This window comes from Eulemur rufifrons, chromosome 7, assembly GCF_041146395.1.
Source record: "Eulemur rufifrons isolate Redbay chromosome 7, OSU_ERuf_1, whole genome shotgun sequence".
NCBI lineage: Eukaryota > Metazoa > Chordata > Mammalia > Primates > Lemuridae > Eulemur > Eulemur rufifrons.
The window spans coordinates 266,484,201-266,501,317 of NC_090989.1; the positions used below are offsets into that span (position 1 = coordinate 266,484,201).

Here is a 17,117-nt window from a genome sequence, read left to right on the forward strand (position 1 = left end):
TATGTTAAACTTATTTTCTACCCACAACTGTTAGCTGAAAATAAGACCCAGTACAATAGGTAGCTTAGTTTTCATGATGATGAAGTGAGAGGAAGAGGAAGAAAGAAAAGACTCAAATGCATTAATGCTGGAAAGCAAGTCTTTGTTAATGAGGGACCTCTTGCTTTCAGGGGGCCAGGTAAGAAATGAGTTTTGAGTACTTCAGAGGGATATAGGACAGAGGGCTGTAAGGATGAGGGCGGCAAAGCCTCCTCCTGGGGGAGCAAGTAAAGGCTTTACAGAAAAGGTGATTTTTTGATTAAATCTTGAAAATGAAATTTGTTATAGAGGAGGAAGATAACTGAGTTATAGGAAAATTAATGAAGATCAAGTAGTTTGACAGTTCTCATGGGGGCCTTTCCCATTGCCCCAGAATGATCTTAAAATAAAAACAGATATAATATTTATTAAACAGCTATTAAAATCTTAATATTTTGTAGTTGTTTCATTAATCTGATTATTTTGGGGTCAATTTTTCAGGCCATCCTTTGATACCAGATTTCTTCTTAGATGAATACCCAGAACCAGTTACCAAGAAAATGGAATCACAGGGTAAGATCTATATCATATTTTATGTTGGAAAATATGGGTACCAAGGTATTTCTTCCAAAGTATAGAATTGATCCTATAACAGTGACACTTCTGCCTTCTGCTTTTGAACTGTTTTCTAATTTAAACTGAACAAGTAATGTGAGTTCTCAGTTAATTCTAGTAAAGGTTTTTTTTTTTTCATTTACCAGTAAGAAGTTCTTAATATTAATATGTTCTTTGCATTTGATTAAAAAAAATTATCTGAAAAAAAAAACCTTTTTTTCAGGGTTTTTTTTTTTTCCTGCCCTTTCTTTAGGTATTTTGTGTTGATATTTTAAGGAAAAATGTTTCATTATCAATTACATCTAAGACCATTTTCACAGTTTGTGTTGTGACTACTTTATGAAGGAAATTAACTTTAAAGAAGGTTTTTGTTTTACTTGGTTTTGTTTCTGTAATTCAGGAACAATAATAGCCCCCCTGAATTGGTCCAGGGTTTACATTTCAGTTTTTGTGTTCTGGCAGTAGGCCAGTGGCTTACTGAAAGAAGAAACAATCTTTAACGAACACCTGTGGGAAGAATTTCTCTCATGGTTTTACTAACAAGAATGCTTCTTCTGGGCTGTTACATTATTTTTATCCTATAGATGCTGTGAATCTCCTAAGTGATCATAGATTTTTTTTTTAGAATGCTGATAGAAAATTTAGGAATAAATTTCCTTGATAGCTTTAATCAAACTGTAGAACCTTACCACAATGCATTTTAATGCCAAACCTTATTTCCAGCTTAATGTTATCTCTCTTCTATTTCTTTTCTTTTTCCACATTTTTGGGGTAAATTTTAAACATTACTTAGGTAATAAAAAGGATAACTTTTTTTGTAGTATAGTAAATTTGAGAAATATAGGAAGGAAAATAGTTGCTCACAATCCTACTCCCCAGAGATAGCTCTTTTAAAAATTAGATCTTTGATTCAGTTGCCACAGGGACGTATCAGAATATTAAAGCCAGAAAAAACAAGACTGTCAGCCTTTTTCTCAAAAAGCCCTTTATAAAATGACAGAAATTACCAAGACAGCCTATCAAGGTCTAGGAGAGCCTGGTTTTTAAGTTAGGTAAGTACAAAAATCCTGATTTTTGCCCAACACCCTAAAATTGGATCTGTCTTTGAGAGGAAGACAGGCATGAACTAAGCTCATTTAATTCCAAAATTTAAAAAAATTTTTTTAGAGAGAGATTCTAACTCTTTCACCCAGGCTGGAGGGGTGCAGTGGTGTGATCATAGCTCACTTTACCCTTGAACTCCTAGGCTCAAGCCATCCTCCCACCGTGGGTTCCCAAAATGATGCTGGAGAGAACATTTACTTTTATAGCTCTCTTTCCCCTATTCTTTCTGGTTTAGTCAATAGCAATTCTACTTGATATTTTCTGTAGATATATTAAAATATTCGTATAGATAGTAAGTAGTCCCGTGTATCTGGCCTGGGATCTAACTTATCTCTTTCAAGTGCTTTTTCATGCCCAAGTCCAGATATGTTCACTTCATAGTTTACCTCTCAGAGGCAATGTGTATCCCTCGTTTCCAAAGGGCGAGCAGATCACCTTTCTATTGCACTCACAACTGCTGTTAACATTTGGTTGTACCTTTTCCAGTATTCATCCTATGTATGTTAGTTTGTATAATATATATGTAATTATTATAAATTATGTACATGGCTTTAAATGTGTTTGTTTTCTCATCATAAAAGCAATACCATCATTTCTTCATTGGTTCCCCCACCTCCCCCACTGGAACACAGGGAGCCCACTCATTTTTTTTAACTTCTAGTTTATTTTTATTTAGTTATAGTTTTAGTTGCCTCTGTTCCAGTTGTTCTGGATTCTCCTCAGAAACACTCTTTTTTTGAGGCAGAGTCTTACTCTATTGCCTGGACTGGAGTACGGTAGTATCATCCATAGCTCATTCCAGCCTCAAACTCCTAGGTTCAAGAGATCCTTCTGCCTCAGCTTCCTAAGTAGCTAGGGCTACAGGCATGTGCCACCATACCTGGCCAATTTTTAAACTTTTTGTAGAGATGGGGCCTCGCTATGTTGCCCAGGCTGGTCTTGAACTCCTGAGCTCAAGCAAGCCTCCTGCCTTAGCCTCCCACGGTGTTGGGATTACAGGCGTGAGCCACCACACCCAGCCAGAAATACTTATTCTTAGTTTGACTACCCTTTTCCTTTCCCTGTAGTTGGCACCATCTCTAATTATTTTCATCTTTTTGTTCTTGGGTGAGAGGACAAGATTTTCTACAGTTTCATTTCTGCTCCAGATTGCCTCTAATGGTTATTTTAATTTTGCTATTGTGCTTTTGTTTCTCATGTTATTCACTTCCTTCTTCATTTTATCCCATTGTCTTTTCATCTCAGCCAGTTTTTTATATATATATATATATATATATGTATATATGACTTTCTGCCCTGTTTCATATAGTGGTTTTTTGAAGACTTGATTTTTTAGAGCAGTTTTAGGTTCAAAACAAAACTGAGTGGAAAGTACAGAAATATCCTATATACTCTTTGCCCCCACACATGTATAGCCTCCATCATTATCAGCATCCCCAACCAGAGTGGCACATTTGTTATAATTGATGAACCTATATTGACACATCATAATCATAGTTTTCATGTGGAGACATGCTTGTGGGTTTCATAGTAAATTATTTTTAGAGATAGACTTTTGCTCTTTAGAATAACCTCCATGACCTTTGTGGTACATTATTTTTTCATAGAAATCAGGTTGTTGTTTTTCTGTTAACTCATTCTCATATTAGGAGATATCTCTAGAGCTCTGTAATCAAATGGCAGAGATGTGTAAGTTGCTTTTGGCTTTAATCCCTGTCCATCTTCTAGAATTCCTTTCTCTGAGCTGTAGTTTCCGATGTGACATCTGTTAGGTGCATAGTTCGTGCCAGTATGCAAGGCTGACATTGGACCTTCCTTTACCTCCTCTGCTTAAAACTGCTCTCTCCAGCATGCCCTGCTGGGTTCTTCCCTCCCCATCTTTACCTGCCACGCTTTGGGGCATGTACTTCCCAGGATGCACAGGACTCCCTCTACTGTCTGCTGCTCTGTTATTTGGGAGCTAAAGCTTTGAACTGTATTTGAAAGATGAGAATGAGGAATCATATGGAGTGTTTCTTGTAAAGCAGCATCTGTAAAACAGAGGGACAGCTCCTAGTCTTCCAGTTGGTGCAAACCCAGAGTCTGATCCAGTGGTTTAAAAGCGTGGGAGCTTCTCTTCTTTGTTTAGGTGGGCAGAGCTGTTTCTTCCTTTGAGATCTTTCATAAGGCAAAGCACAGGCAGTCCTGTCTTTGTTAGGCTGACTCTACGTACCTTAGAGTTGCTGAACGTCTCTTCCTAGATTCTGACAGTAGACTGTGCGTCAGTCTAGGCAATGTTTAGTATTTGTCATTTTTTGTACATTTTTATATTTGTGTAATGTGAAGTTAGGAAAGGCTATGTCAGGGGCTGCTAGCCCTATGTCTTTTTCTTTTACATTATTGAAATGCTCTAAGTGTCTCTTTTCTATTCAAGCTGACATATTTTTAGTCTACTGGCCACACCTTTCAAATGTATTACAGGTTTGTTTTTTTGTCTCCTGAAGTTTTGTTCTCTTGTGCACAGTCATCATGCTTATGTCTAAATATTCCAGGTGATAAATTACGTAATTTGTCTCTTGGCAAATGTCTTTCAGGGCTAAGGTTTTTGGTGCAATCTCCTTGGCACCTCAGACACCTCAAGATGATATATCTTGATTAATATACAGATCAACTGAGGTAGTCATCCACTAGTAAGGGAGAGGTTCCAGCAGTTATTTATATGACAAACCTAGTTCTCTCTGGTGTAACTACTAAAACTAAATACATTACCTGCCTATGGAAACATGAAGGAGGTGTATGTCTTTGCTGCCTTGGCTTTGGCAGCCTCTGCTTGGTCCAGTTCTGGTGAGTTCAGGTCTTGGCACTATGCTTAGCTTTTATGTTGATTATATATTAATTAGATAGTTAGATAAAGAAGAAAATGTGGAGGAAGTATTACCCAGTGCATAAAATTGCAAGCTCTGAAGTCAGACTGCCTGGATATAATCTTGAATTGTGTTTATTTTATTAAACAAATTGAAATACTTTCTAGAACAAAGCAAATTAGAAATTTAAAAAAGGGAAACTAATTTTTATATATTTTGTATCTGGTCACTGTCATGAGCTTTTTTTATTGTTTTTTTTAAAGATTTCTAATAGTTTCTGATAGAGAAACAGAAAGCATAGGCTTTGGAGTAAAACAGATCTGGATTCAAATTTTGTGCTTGCTGCTTATATCTGTAACTTGGGCAAATCACTTCAGCTCTCTGAAATAGTTTTCTCATCTCTTCCCTTCTTTATGTAAGTATTGTGAGAAGTAGTGTGATAGTATATCATATTGTGTACTTGATACATTAAGATCCCTATAAATATTGGTTGCTGTAATTTATCATTAACTATCTTGAGCTTTCTAAGTGGCCAAACTTCTTGTCTGCATATAATAATGTCTTTCTAGAATTATTTCTGGTGTGTCTTAATATACTGACTTGAACTTCCAGGAGGTTCATTGAAAATACTTACTTTATTTTAGTTATCCTTATTTTATTCTTAATTTTAATGAGAAAATCTTTAGATTTTACTACAGTAGGGTGTTAATGCTGGTGTAACATGGAATTCTTTTTTTAAACCATGGGAGTTAGATTGATGTCTGTATCTTTGAGCGTAATAAATTTTATGTTTTGAATATGGTAAATGAATCGGGTAACTTTGTTTTTCTATGATCTTTTCTTTGAAGGTTTGAAATAGCTCATCTGCTAAATCATTTGGGTCTTTTCTGAAATTATTTCTTTGAAAACTTTTATTTTCTCATTCACTTTTTAAAAATAAAAAACTGGGCACAGTGGCTCATGCCTTCAATCCCAGCACTTTGGGAGGCCAGGGCAGGAGGATCAGCTTGGGTAACATGGCAAGTCCCTGTCTCTACAAAAATTTTTAAAAATTAGCTGGGCATGGTGGCATATGCTGGTACTCTTAGCTACTCCGGAGGATCCCTTGAGTCCAGGAGTTCGAAGTTACAGTGAACTATGATTGAGCCACTGCACTCTAGCCTGCGCGATGGAGTGAGATCCTATCTCTAAAAAAAAATAAAAATAAAAGTCATAAAACCAAAATCATCCATTTGAAGTTTCAAAATTTATTTAAGGGTTGACATGTAGTATTCACTTATAATTTTTCAAACTTCCATATTTATTTTATCCTTTTTCTCTTTTTAATTTTAATTTTTCTTTTTCTTGATTAAATTTTCCAGAAAGTTGCCAATTTTATTGTATCTTATTTCTTCTTGAAAGTACTAGACTTTAAATTTTATTTCATTTTTAATTCTATTGTTTTTCTCTTTTCTGATTCATTATTTTTTAATAACAATTTTATTGAGATATAATTTATATATACCAAAAAACTCACCATTTTAAAGTATACAACCTAGTGATTTTTAGTATATTCACAGAATTGTGCAACCATCTGATTCATTAATTTTTTACTTTTGCTTTATTATCTCTTCTGCTTTCTTTGAGGTTGTAAGCTTTTGTTCCTATTCTCACTTCTTGGGCTAATACTTTATTGCTATTCATTTTAAAATAATGAAATAATTTTTGACTGTGCGTTTACCCCCTTGACATAGCTTTGGCCACATCCAATAGATTTTGTTATGTACTGAACTCAATTTTGATAGCATTTTAAATTAGTCTATATAGAAAAGCTTAGTATAGAAGTACAAAAAAGCATAGAAAAGCTTAAAGAAAAATTTTTAAATCACCTCTAATCAAAATATAAATACTGTTTATATTTTAGTTTATTTCCTTCTAATCACTTTTTTCCTTCACAAGTATAGTTTAAAATTCATACCCACAAATAAAAATTTTACCCATTGGTTCATACTATATTTAATTGCATATACTCTCATTTTCTATAATATTACTTAAGTATTGTAAATATTTCCCATATCTTCCAAAACAACTTTTTGAAATGGCAAATTAGTATTGTATCACATGAATGTATTAATATTTCATTTAGTGATTTGTAATTGTTTCATTTTATAAATGTCACTGCCTAAGCTTTTCTTCTTATGTGATTTTCTTATAGCAGATCACAAAAAGTGTGTGATATGGCAAAAGAAAGGACATTTGTAAGGCTACTGATACATATTACCAAATAGGTACCACTTAATGCATTTAAAGTAATTTTGATCTAATAGGTCTAATTGGTAGCAAGTCTATCCTGCTAATTAATTAATTCTGTGTGTGACCTTACAATGCCAAAGCTTTAAGTCCATTTACATGAATAATATTTTACAGGTTCTGTTCCAGAAGTCAAAGAAGGAAAGCTGCAGCCACAACCAAAACCATCTTCTGGACCTGTGGAAGAAACATTTAAAATTGTTAAAGCCTCTCTCAGTGATGATGTTGTTAAAGCCACTCAAGCAATCTATCTATTTGAACTCTCAGGTAAGGATCATATCTGGTTGGCTGGGCTTTTATGAAACAAACCAGGATGTTTCCTTTGGAAGAAAATCAGCCTCCAGTAGTGATCACCTGGACAGTCGGCTGTGTCCAGGACCCTTACTCTTAAATATAGACATTCAAAAGTAACAAATAACTATTGATTTGTATTTTTAAGTTAAGATCAGTGCATTTGGACACATGTAAAATACAATTTCATTACAAATATTTCCAGTGTTAATTAACTCCTTGGCATATTTAGTTGAGAGAAAATCCTACTTAGAAGGGCATATGGATCATGACAGGTAGTATGATGCAGTAATTTATCAACCATGGGCACCTTGCCATTTTTATCTTTGAGATTACTCGGGTCAGTCCGAATGTAGTCAGTTTTTTAAGACCTCTTACAATTTTTCTTTTCTATATGAAATTAACACATATTAATAATAGTTTAAGAACTAGCTGCTGGGCGGAGCACAGTGGCTCACGCCTGTTGTAATCTCAGCATTTTGGCAGGTTGAGGCAGGAGGATCACTTGAGGCCAGGAGTTCGAGATCAGCCTGGACAACATAGCAAGACCCTATACCTAAAAAAAAACAACAACAACAACAACAAAAAAAACTTTTAAAAACTAGCTGGGCATGGTGGCGCACACGTGTAGTCCTAGCTACTCTGGAGGCTGAGGTAGGAGGATTGCTGATTGCTTGAGTCCAGGAGTTTGAGACAAGCCTAGGCAACATAGCGAGATCTCTGACTCTTAAAACACATACACACACAGATACACACAAAGAAAAATAATAAATTTGTATTAAAGAAAAAAACTAGCTACCTCAGCCCTGTTATACACAAACTTTTTAAATAACTCATCTCCTCTGCTTTGTCATAATCCATCTTGCCTTCCTGTTTTTACTTCCTTGTTATCCTTAGAATCCATGGCCCATTGCTTTAATCACTCTCTTGCCTGTGTCCTAAACTTACCGGATCCCTGGTGCTTATGTCATCACCTATCAAAAACCTAGTCCTGGGTGAATCAAACTATCTGGCTGGCCCACAGTTGCATCCAGGCTGCTGAGTTTTGCGGGAAGAAAAGAAAAAAAAAAATCACACCACCTGGTAGATTATACCCATAGAAATTCTCTATTGCCCCTCTTCGACTGAGGTCTAAGCAGCACCTCAGAGTTCTGTTTTTGTGGTCTGCTTACTGCCTCATTTTCCAGTCACTATTTTAAACTTTCTCAGTGTTCCTAAAATCTCCCATCTGTCCCTTCACCCTCTTCCTGCCAGTGCCAGCAGATAATCCCACTTTCTCTTTGATAGAGATAATGGAAACCTACAGATAGAAATTGCTTCAGTTTCCTGCCATCAGATATGAAATCAGCGGTTATAGGCACCACCCTCTCCTCCTTCTGTCCCAGTGGAATGGAGCTCAGTTCTGGATCAGAGAATCCCAAGCTCTGTCTGTACTGAGTACCTGGGGTCTTCGTAAGATGCAGAATCTGATTCAGTAGGTCTGGAGCAGGGGCTGAGATTCTGCATTTTGGACAGGTGATGACAGTCCACAAATCGATCACACTTTGAAGCAAAGTTCAGACCCTGTTTCCCTTGGCCTTCTCTGGAGCTCTGTGCTGTTAATTGTGCCTTCTTGTCAACCTGTTCATCTGGCAGCCTCCCTGCCAATGGCATTTTCATGTTCTCACGTCTTTTCTGTCTTTAAAACAGAACCTAACTACAATAACAAGCACACACACCCTTTTTTCTCCTTCCAGAGCCAAACTTATTTTCACCTACAACTCAATCTCCTGAACACAACGCTGCTTGGGTATAAGTTTTCTCCATTCCACCAAATTTGCCTTCGCCTAGGTCCTTGGTGACTTCCATGCATTACTGGGCATTTGTCATTCCTCCTTTGTGACCATTCTGCAACATTTGATGCTGTTGACCACTTCTTTCTTTTGGAAACGCCCCTTTCCTTGGTCCTCCCTAGTAGCCTCCTTGCTTTCCTTTTCTGCCTGCAATCATGCCTTGTCCATCTCCTTTGCTGGATGCTTCTCCTCTATTCTTCCCTTAAATGATGTGCTTCAGGTCACTGTCTTTGCACTCTCAACACTCCACAGACTTTCTTTAGGAGGCCCCAACCATTCACGTGGGTTCAATGACCATATGAACTGATTAATTATGTGTTTATGTGTCTCTATTTCTAGGTCAGCCAGACTTTATTTGACATTTCTCCTTGACTATCACAAAGATGCCTCAATCTGAAAATGTCCATAACAACTCACCATTCCCAACACCTGCCTTTGCCACCCCCCATTAAATCTGCTGTTTTTCAGTAGTCATCTCTGAGTACCAGAAAAAAAAAACATACCTGTATTTACCCAGTTTCCCAAGCCCCAAACCAGCAAATCATTCCTGTGTACCCAGCCCCACCTTTTATTCTTCATACTCAGTTACCTAGTCTGTGGTTCTGCTTTGAAATTCTTTCTCAGATGTGCCCACCTTTCTCCATCCCACTGCCACCAACCTGATCCAGGCACACATCCTTAAGCTCCCAAACTACCCCAGCACCATCCTTACTAGATTTATGCATCCTCTTCATCCCTCTCCAGTGTATTATCTACACTGCAGGGAGTGTAGCTCACTGGCTCTATACCTGGACTGCCTCACAAGCTCATCTGATGCCACTCCCATCCCCCTTTCTATCTTCCAGTCCTACTGTACTTGCTACACTCTTGATTCTGGCTTTTTTGCACATAACTGTTCCCATTTTCCCTTTGCCCTATCCATCTAGCTAATTCTTAACTTCAAGTCTCAGGTTCAGCTGGGCTTTCCTGACTTTTTTTTGAATTTAGTTTTTTATTGTGATAAAAGATACAGAACATAAAATTTTTCATTTCAGCCATTTCTTTTTTCTTTTTTGAGACAGAGTCTTGCTCTGTCGCCTGGGCTAGAGTGCCGTGGCATCAGCCTAGCTCATAGCAACCTCAAACTCCTGGGCTTAAGCAATCCTCCTGCCTCAGCCTCCTGAGTAGCTGAGACTACAGGCGTGAGCCACCATGCCCAGCTATTTTTTTCTGTTTTTACTTGTTTGGCTAATTTCTTTCTATTTTTAGTAGAGACACAGTCTCACTCTTGCACAGGCTGGTCTCGAACTCCTGAGCTCAAGCAATCCTCCCTCCTTGGCCTCCCAGAGTGCTAGGATTAGAGGCGTGAGCCACCGCGCCCGGCTCATTTTAACCATTAGTAAGTGTACAGTTCAGTAGCTTTAAGCACATTCCCATTGTTGTGCAACCATCACCACCATCCATCTCCAGAAGTTTTTTTATCTTCCCAATGGAAACTTTGTACCCATTAAACACTAGCTCCTCATTCCCCCTCTGCCAGTCCCTAGTAACCACTTTCTACTTTCTGTCTTTATGAATTTCACCACTCTGGGTACCCTGGCTACCCTGATCCTTTATTATTAGTAATATGCTCCCACATCACCCTCCTCTCCTCTTTTGTGAGAACCATGTCTTTCTTGTTTATTGAAGAGTCTTCAGAGCCTAGCAGAATACCTGGAACATAGTAAGTGTTTAATAAATATTTGCTGAATTTGATTGATAGAGGTCTGGGGATTTTAACCTGAGAAACAGCATTTTGTAAGATTATTCTTTTGGTAGTAATTATTAAATTTAAGAATAATAGGGCTTCTTTGGCATTTATTTCTGTCTTTATCTCCGTATAGGTGAAGATGGTGGCACATGGTTTCTTGATCTGAAAAGCAAGGGTGGGAATGCTGGGTATGGAGAGCCTTCTGATCAGGCAGATGTGGTGATGAGCATGTCTACGGATGATTTTGTAAAAATGTTTTCAGGTGAGTTTTTAATTTTATTAGTGTACCTGTTGTTCAAGGAAAATTTAACTCCAACATTTTACTTTTTCTAGATAATCAAGACTCATAAATGTTTGCAGCAGTGGAATCATAGCAGCTATTTATGTTGAGGAACACTTAGTTTAGGGAAGGCTGTTCTTACTGTTGACTGTACTGACCCTTCTACCTCGCCCACCAAATGGGGAATTTCCTTTTTGCATGACTGAGAAGCCAATATAATGTTGGGGACAGAGAGATAATTCAAAGGGACTCCTATGTGGGCTTAATTATATTAGCTGGACTAAGATATCAATGTTTCCAGTAATGCCATGGTCACTGGAGGCACCGAACCTAATGTCGCCTCACCAAATTAGAGTAAGGTCATGCTTCAGTCTTGCCAGCTGTTGTAACAGGAAACAGATACCAGCCCTCTGCCTTGGCCCAGTGACCCTGCTTTCTGTGGAGTCCCTGACTTAGAGAACCTTTTGCATGATTTTCTGTTCTGCCCATTTACCTCCAACTGTGCCAGAAAATTTTTAAGGGCAGTTTTCTCTATTTTCTACTCTTAGAACACTACTCCAGATAACACAAAATCTAAAAAATTAGAAGCAGCACTTTAAAGCATCAGAACATTCTGCTCCAAAGAGTCTTTCATGCAATGAATTATAAATGTTATTCACACTTTGTTCTGTTTTAATGTTTATAAACAGGATCACAGTATATTCTGTGCCCTCTAAGTCTTGCTTTCCAATTCTAATCCAGCATGCTAATTGCCTACTTTCTATCTGAGCCAATCTGTATATGATGTACTAATGATCAAGGTTTCTTTAAAATTTCCCCTTTTTTGTAGTAGTGTTAAACGTTTATCATAGAAAAATTATTGCAGAAAATGTACTTAAGAAAAAAGAAAAGAAAATTTTTTATCACACAACTGAAAGATGGCCATCAGTTAATTTGGTTTGGCATCATATACTTGTGTATGTGTGTGTGTGTGTGTGTGTGTGTGAATGCACATACATATACATGTGTGCCTATAAAAACAGGATCATAACACTACTACTGTTTGCTAATCTTTTTCTCTTAGTACATTATAACATCTTTCAATGTTAATGAATAGTTATCTCTTTAATGATTTTTAATAGTTCGTTGTTCACTTAGTATTTCAACAACTCTTTATTTCCCCGTAGAACTTAAACACAGTGCTTTGGACACACTTAATACATGCTCAATAAATGTTTGGTAAATCTGAATCTCATAAATATGTATATTTTTGAAATTAAAGACTATTTAAAATAAAAATTTATTGTCAACTTCTAAACTTAAATAACAGTAATTATATGTAATATTTATTGTGTGATTGCTATGGGTTAAGCACTTCCAAAAGTCCTTTCAGATAAAATATTTTCTCCATTTCATAGCAGTAGAGACTGAGACTTTGATGAATTAAATAATAAACTCAAGATCAGATAGTGAGTAAATGGAGTCAAAATGGATTTGACTCCAAGCTAACTCCAAAGCTCATGCCCTTAACTATTATGCTATTCTGCCCTACAAAGGTGAAAAAAAAATCAAGTGACTTCTTTCTTTAATTTACATTTTACTTATGTAGCATAAACTTGAAATAATGGGTTCTCCATTTATATCTTTCTATGAATTTGCTCTTGGATTGACTGTAGGAGGTCAGCCAGCTGTATGAATAATTCTTTTTAAACCTAAGTTATTGTTATGAGGTGTATTTTATAGCTGTGGTTTAGATTGGGAGCAAGTGAGTTTGCTTCTACTCTTATGTCCTGTCATTCTTACTGTTTATCCCACCTGCTTTCCTTTAAATGGGCACAATTTAGACCTTACATCCTAACAATTCTCTTTTAAGAAACTGTAGCCATTTCTATACCAAATTTATATGGTGGCTACATTATAAATATAAACTCTTAAAGCAATTAGTAACCAAAAATAATCAAAATCTCTCCTTTTGGCCAGTAGAGGCCACTATATGGTAAAGCAATATGACAGAAATAAAATAAATTGAGCAAGATTACTTTACCTGAGGAGGGATAGATATAGTTTTTTACACACATATATATATGTATGTATACACATAATAGCTGTTTTACTATAATATGCCTATATACATGTATATCTATAAATATATATCTATGAATATATATGTGTATATAATAGCTGTTTTTTAAACTCTTTAAAACAATATTGTCGAGTTACAATTTATATACAATAACATCCATCATTACAAGTATACATGATTTTTAGTAAATTTATGGCTGCACAACTATCACTACAATCCAGTTTGAGAACATTTTCATCACACCAAAAAATTCTCTAATGTCTCTTTGCAGTCGATCCTATCTCCATCCCTGACTCTCCCACCAGCCGAACACTAATTTGCTTTCTGTCTCCATAGATTTGCTATTTCCAAACATTTCATATAAATGGAATCAAACAGTATATAGTCTTTTGCATCTGGCTTCTTTCACTTAGCATAAGGCTTTTGAGATTCATTCATCTATATGTTGTAGCTGGCATCAGGGGTTCAGTTCCTTTTTATTGCTGAATAGTATTCCATTATATGGCTATACCACGTACTGTTTATGTAGTCACCAGCTGATAGACATTTGGATTAAGTTTTTGACCATTATGACTATTGCTACAATGAACACTCTCATACATGTATTTCTGTGGATCTGTGTTTTCATTTCTCTTAGACAGATTCCTAAGAGTGGAATTGCTGGGTCATATGCTAAGTTGATATTTAACTTTTAAAGAAACTACCCAACTGTTTGCTGAAGTGGCTGCACCATTTTTACATTCCCATCAGCAATGTATTAAGGTTCTAGTTCCTCTATATCCTCACCAACACTTATTATCTTTTTTATAATAGTCATTCTAGTAGATATGTAAAGGTATCTCATTATCTAGTTTTAATTTGTATTTCCTTAATGATTGATGATGTTGAACATCTTTTCATGTGTTTGATAGCTTTTTTTTTTTTTTTTGGTGGGTTTTTTTTTTGTTTTTTTTTTTGCACCAGGATCTCACTCTGCTGCCCAGGGCAGAGAGGGTGGTTACTAATACACCAGACACATATTGTGCCTTCTAGGAGATATGACCTATGTATAAAAAAGCATAATGTAAGACAGAAAATCATAAATGAAAGTCAGACACACCTGACAAGTTCCCTCTCTCCATGGAGCTCATATTTATTATGTGTAGCTATTAGCTACAATTCTATTTTAATGCTCAACTTTTTTTATACCCTGGCATTTTTGTGGTTAAAATAATGCTAACACATACTTTTGTGTCCATATGGTATACTCTTAATGATCATTTCTTAAGAATTTTTCATTCATTTACACTGTTTGATTTTTTTTAGTTTAAACTTGAAATGTTAAAAGTTTAATGAACTTTAACAGATTGGAAAATTAACTAAAATAGATAGTATTTGTTTACCAGAATTCATTTGAGAGCCATGGATCCTTTAGTGTATAAAAATCTTTTTAGTGTAAAAGGACTTGCTGTAATCTTTTGCTTATTATTGTTTTTATGTTATCTCTTATAGGATATTGTTAACATCTAAGTCTAGGAACTGGGATTCCCAAGATACTGGTATAAAAATCTGTAATAGAAATTTGAATGCCTCCGAGATTTATAGAACTCAAGGAGATCCTTTTTATAATGCATGTGCTTGAAGCAGTATCTCCCTAAGGGCAGTAATGGTTGCTTTTCCCTCTCTAATTTTCTCATTTTAGGGAAACTAAAACCAACAATGGCATTCATGTCAGGAAGATTGAAGATTAAAGGAAACATGGCTCTAGCAATCAAATTGGAGAAGCTAATGAATCAGATGAGCGCCAAACTGTGAAGGAAAAGAAAATAAAATATGTTGACTGCTATGCTCAAAAAGTAAAAAAGTTCACCGGTTAAAATCTAATGTTTGTTTTCTTCCCTCTTGTATTATAAGGATACACATGTTTGTGCTGGAAAAAATAGAATTTCTGTATCTGTAAGACTTGAAATTGTAATTAAAACAGTTGGCTAACAAACATAAGCTTCATTAAATGGAATTCTAAGACAGTATGTTTTTTATATTTTGAGGGTTTTACTCACTAAGCCTTATATCTAATTCACTATCTTCTATCAGGAAAAGTATTATGAGCAACCAGTCAGACCCAAGCAATAAAATTCACTCTTTTCAAAGCATCTTCTCATGTAAAGTGAGGCTAGTCTGTTTTAAAATTTTTAGTTTGAGATTGTATATTAATGAAAATCTTAATCATGTTTCGGCTGTTTAAATCTTATTTTAAAGAAAATCTTCTACAGTGCATTTCACAAAAATCACATAATCTACTTAATAAATACTACTTATGAAGACTAAATGAAACAAAAAGTTTTTATTTTGTTAACTAGCTTTCCAGGTGTTGTTATCTATAGGAAAATATTATTAATGTAATTCAACTAATGGGAGCATGTATCCTATTTAAAACTATGAAAAAAATGTCCTAAAATAAAATAATTTTCTCCCCAGAAGTATGCACTTGGCCAGCATTTTGAAATGAGAACCTTAGAGTAGACGGTTAGTATGGGTTGAATCGTCTACCCCCAGATTCATTTGTTGAAATCCTAACCCCCATTACCTTAGAATGTGACTGTATTTGGAAACAGGCCACTATTACCATTAGGATGGGCTCTAATCCAATCTGATGTCCTTATAAGAAGAGGAAGTTTGGACATAAGAAGAGACAGCAGGGATGTGTGCACAGAGGAAAGACCACAAGAGGACACAGTGAGATGGTGGCCATCTGTAAGCCAGGGAGAGAGGCCTTGGAAGAAATAAAATCTGACACCTTGATCTTGGACTTCTAATCTCCAGAACTGTGAGAAGTAAATTTCTATTGTTAAGCTACCCAGTCTCTGGTATTTTGTATGGCAGCCTTAGCAAACTAATACAATGGTTTGAGGGGAGGGAGGAACTAAAGTTTAAAAAAGCCCTTACCTTTCATTTCCATCAGTTAAAAATACTGGCTGGGTGCGGTAGCTCTTGCCTATAATCCTAGCACTTTGGGAGGCCAAGCGAGAGGATCATTTGAGGCCAGGAGTTCGAGACCAGCCTGCAAGAGCAAGACCCAGTATCTACAAAAAATAGAAAAATTAGCCAAGTGTGGTGGTGGCGCCCATCTGTTGTGCCAGCTACTCGGGAGGCTGAGCCAGGATCACTCTAGCCCAGGAGTAGGAGGTTGCAGTGAGCTATGATGACTCCACTGCACTCTAGCTCAGGCTATAGTGCAAGACCATGTCTCAAAAAAGAAAAACAAAAACAAAAAACTTGCTCAGTGTAACTCTTTTACTTCTCATCTTCCGTTCTTTAAGATTATTGTGCTATTAAGCAATTTAGCTAATTCTGACATTTCTCAGAATTGCAATGTTAGGAGCATTTTAATCTGTATTTTACAAATGAGGAAACAGAATCAGAGATGGGAACAAATCTTACTGAACAAAACCTCCCAATACACTGACCTTGAATGAAACTTGAAGATCTCACCTCTTCCTCCATGAAGCCTAGCTAATTGACTTTGGGGCACAACCTCAACTCCCTTGGCAGCTCCCAATCATTCCAGCTACATGAAGATCCTGTTCAGATGTTGCCAGCAGGCTCCTTTTCTACTGAAATTTTCTAAAGACTTATCTCCCGTCTCTGCACTTTCCAAATGGTCTTGTTAAATGAAATTTATGAGAGGCCATTGTTTTAGACCGAACTACTGCATTATGCCTTAACAGACCAGACCAAACAAGAACAGAGTCCAGGTAATTAAAGTGAACTTAAAAACAGACCAGTTTTCAAAAACTCAGATTCACAGCAACCAATCAAAAGAAGCCCATGGCTGGACATCGCCATGTCCAGGTTCACGCCTGTAATCCCAGCACTTTGGGAGGCTGAGGAAGGAGAATTACTTGAGGCTAGAAGTTTGAGGCCAGCCTGGGCAACATAGCAAGACCCTGTCTCTGCAAGATATAAAAAAAACTAGCCAGACATGGTGGTGTATACCTATAGTCCCAGCTACTTAGTAGTCTGAGGTGGGAGGATTGCTTGAGCCTAGGAGTTCAAGGTTGTAGTGAGCTATAAG

General features: G+C 36.5%; 1 protein-coding gene across 2 annotated transcripts in view; it reads left to right on the forward strand.

Annotated features, from left to right (window-relative positions):
• HSDL2 (hydroxysteroid dehydrogenase like 2) overlaps positions 1-15,329 on the forward strand; it is a 54,958-nt gene extending 39,629 nt beyond the window's left edge. The window contains exons 6-9 of one of the 2 annotated variants that reach the window (XM_069474560.1): positions 520-591; positions 6,987-7,136; positions 10,855-10,983; positions 14,745-15,329. In XM_069474560.1, coding sequence (XP_069330661.1) covers positions 520-591; positions 6,987-7,136; positions 10,855-10,983; positions 14,745-14,857 — 464 coding nt within the window. In that variant the 3' untranslated portion in view covers positions 14,858-15,329. The remainder of the gene's footprint in view (positions 1-519; positions 592-6,986; positions 7,137-10,854; positions 10,984-14,744) is intronic. The other variant, XM_069474559.1, reaches the window with a different exon arrangement.
• Positions 15,330-17,117: the final 1,788 nt, after the last annotated feature.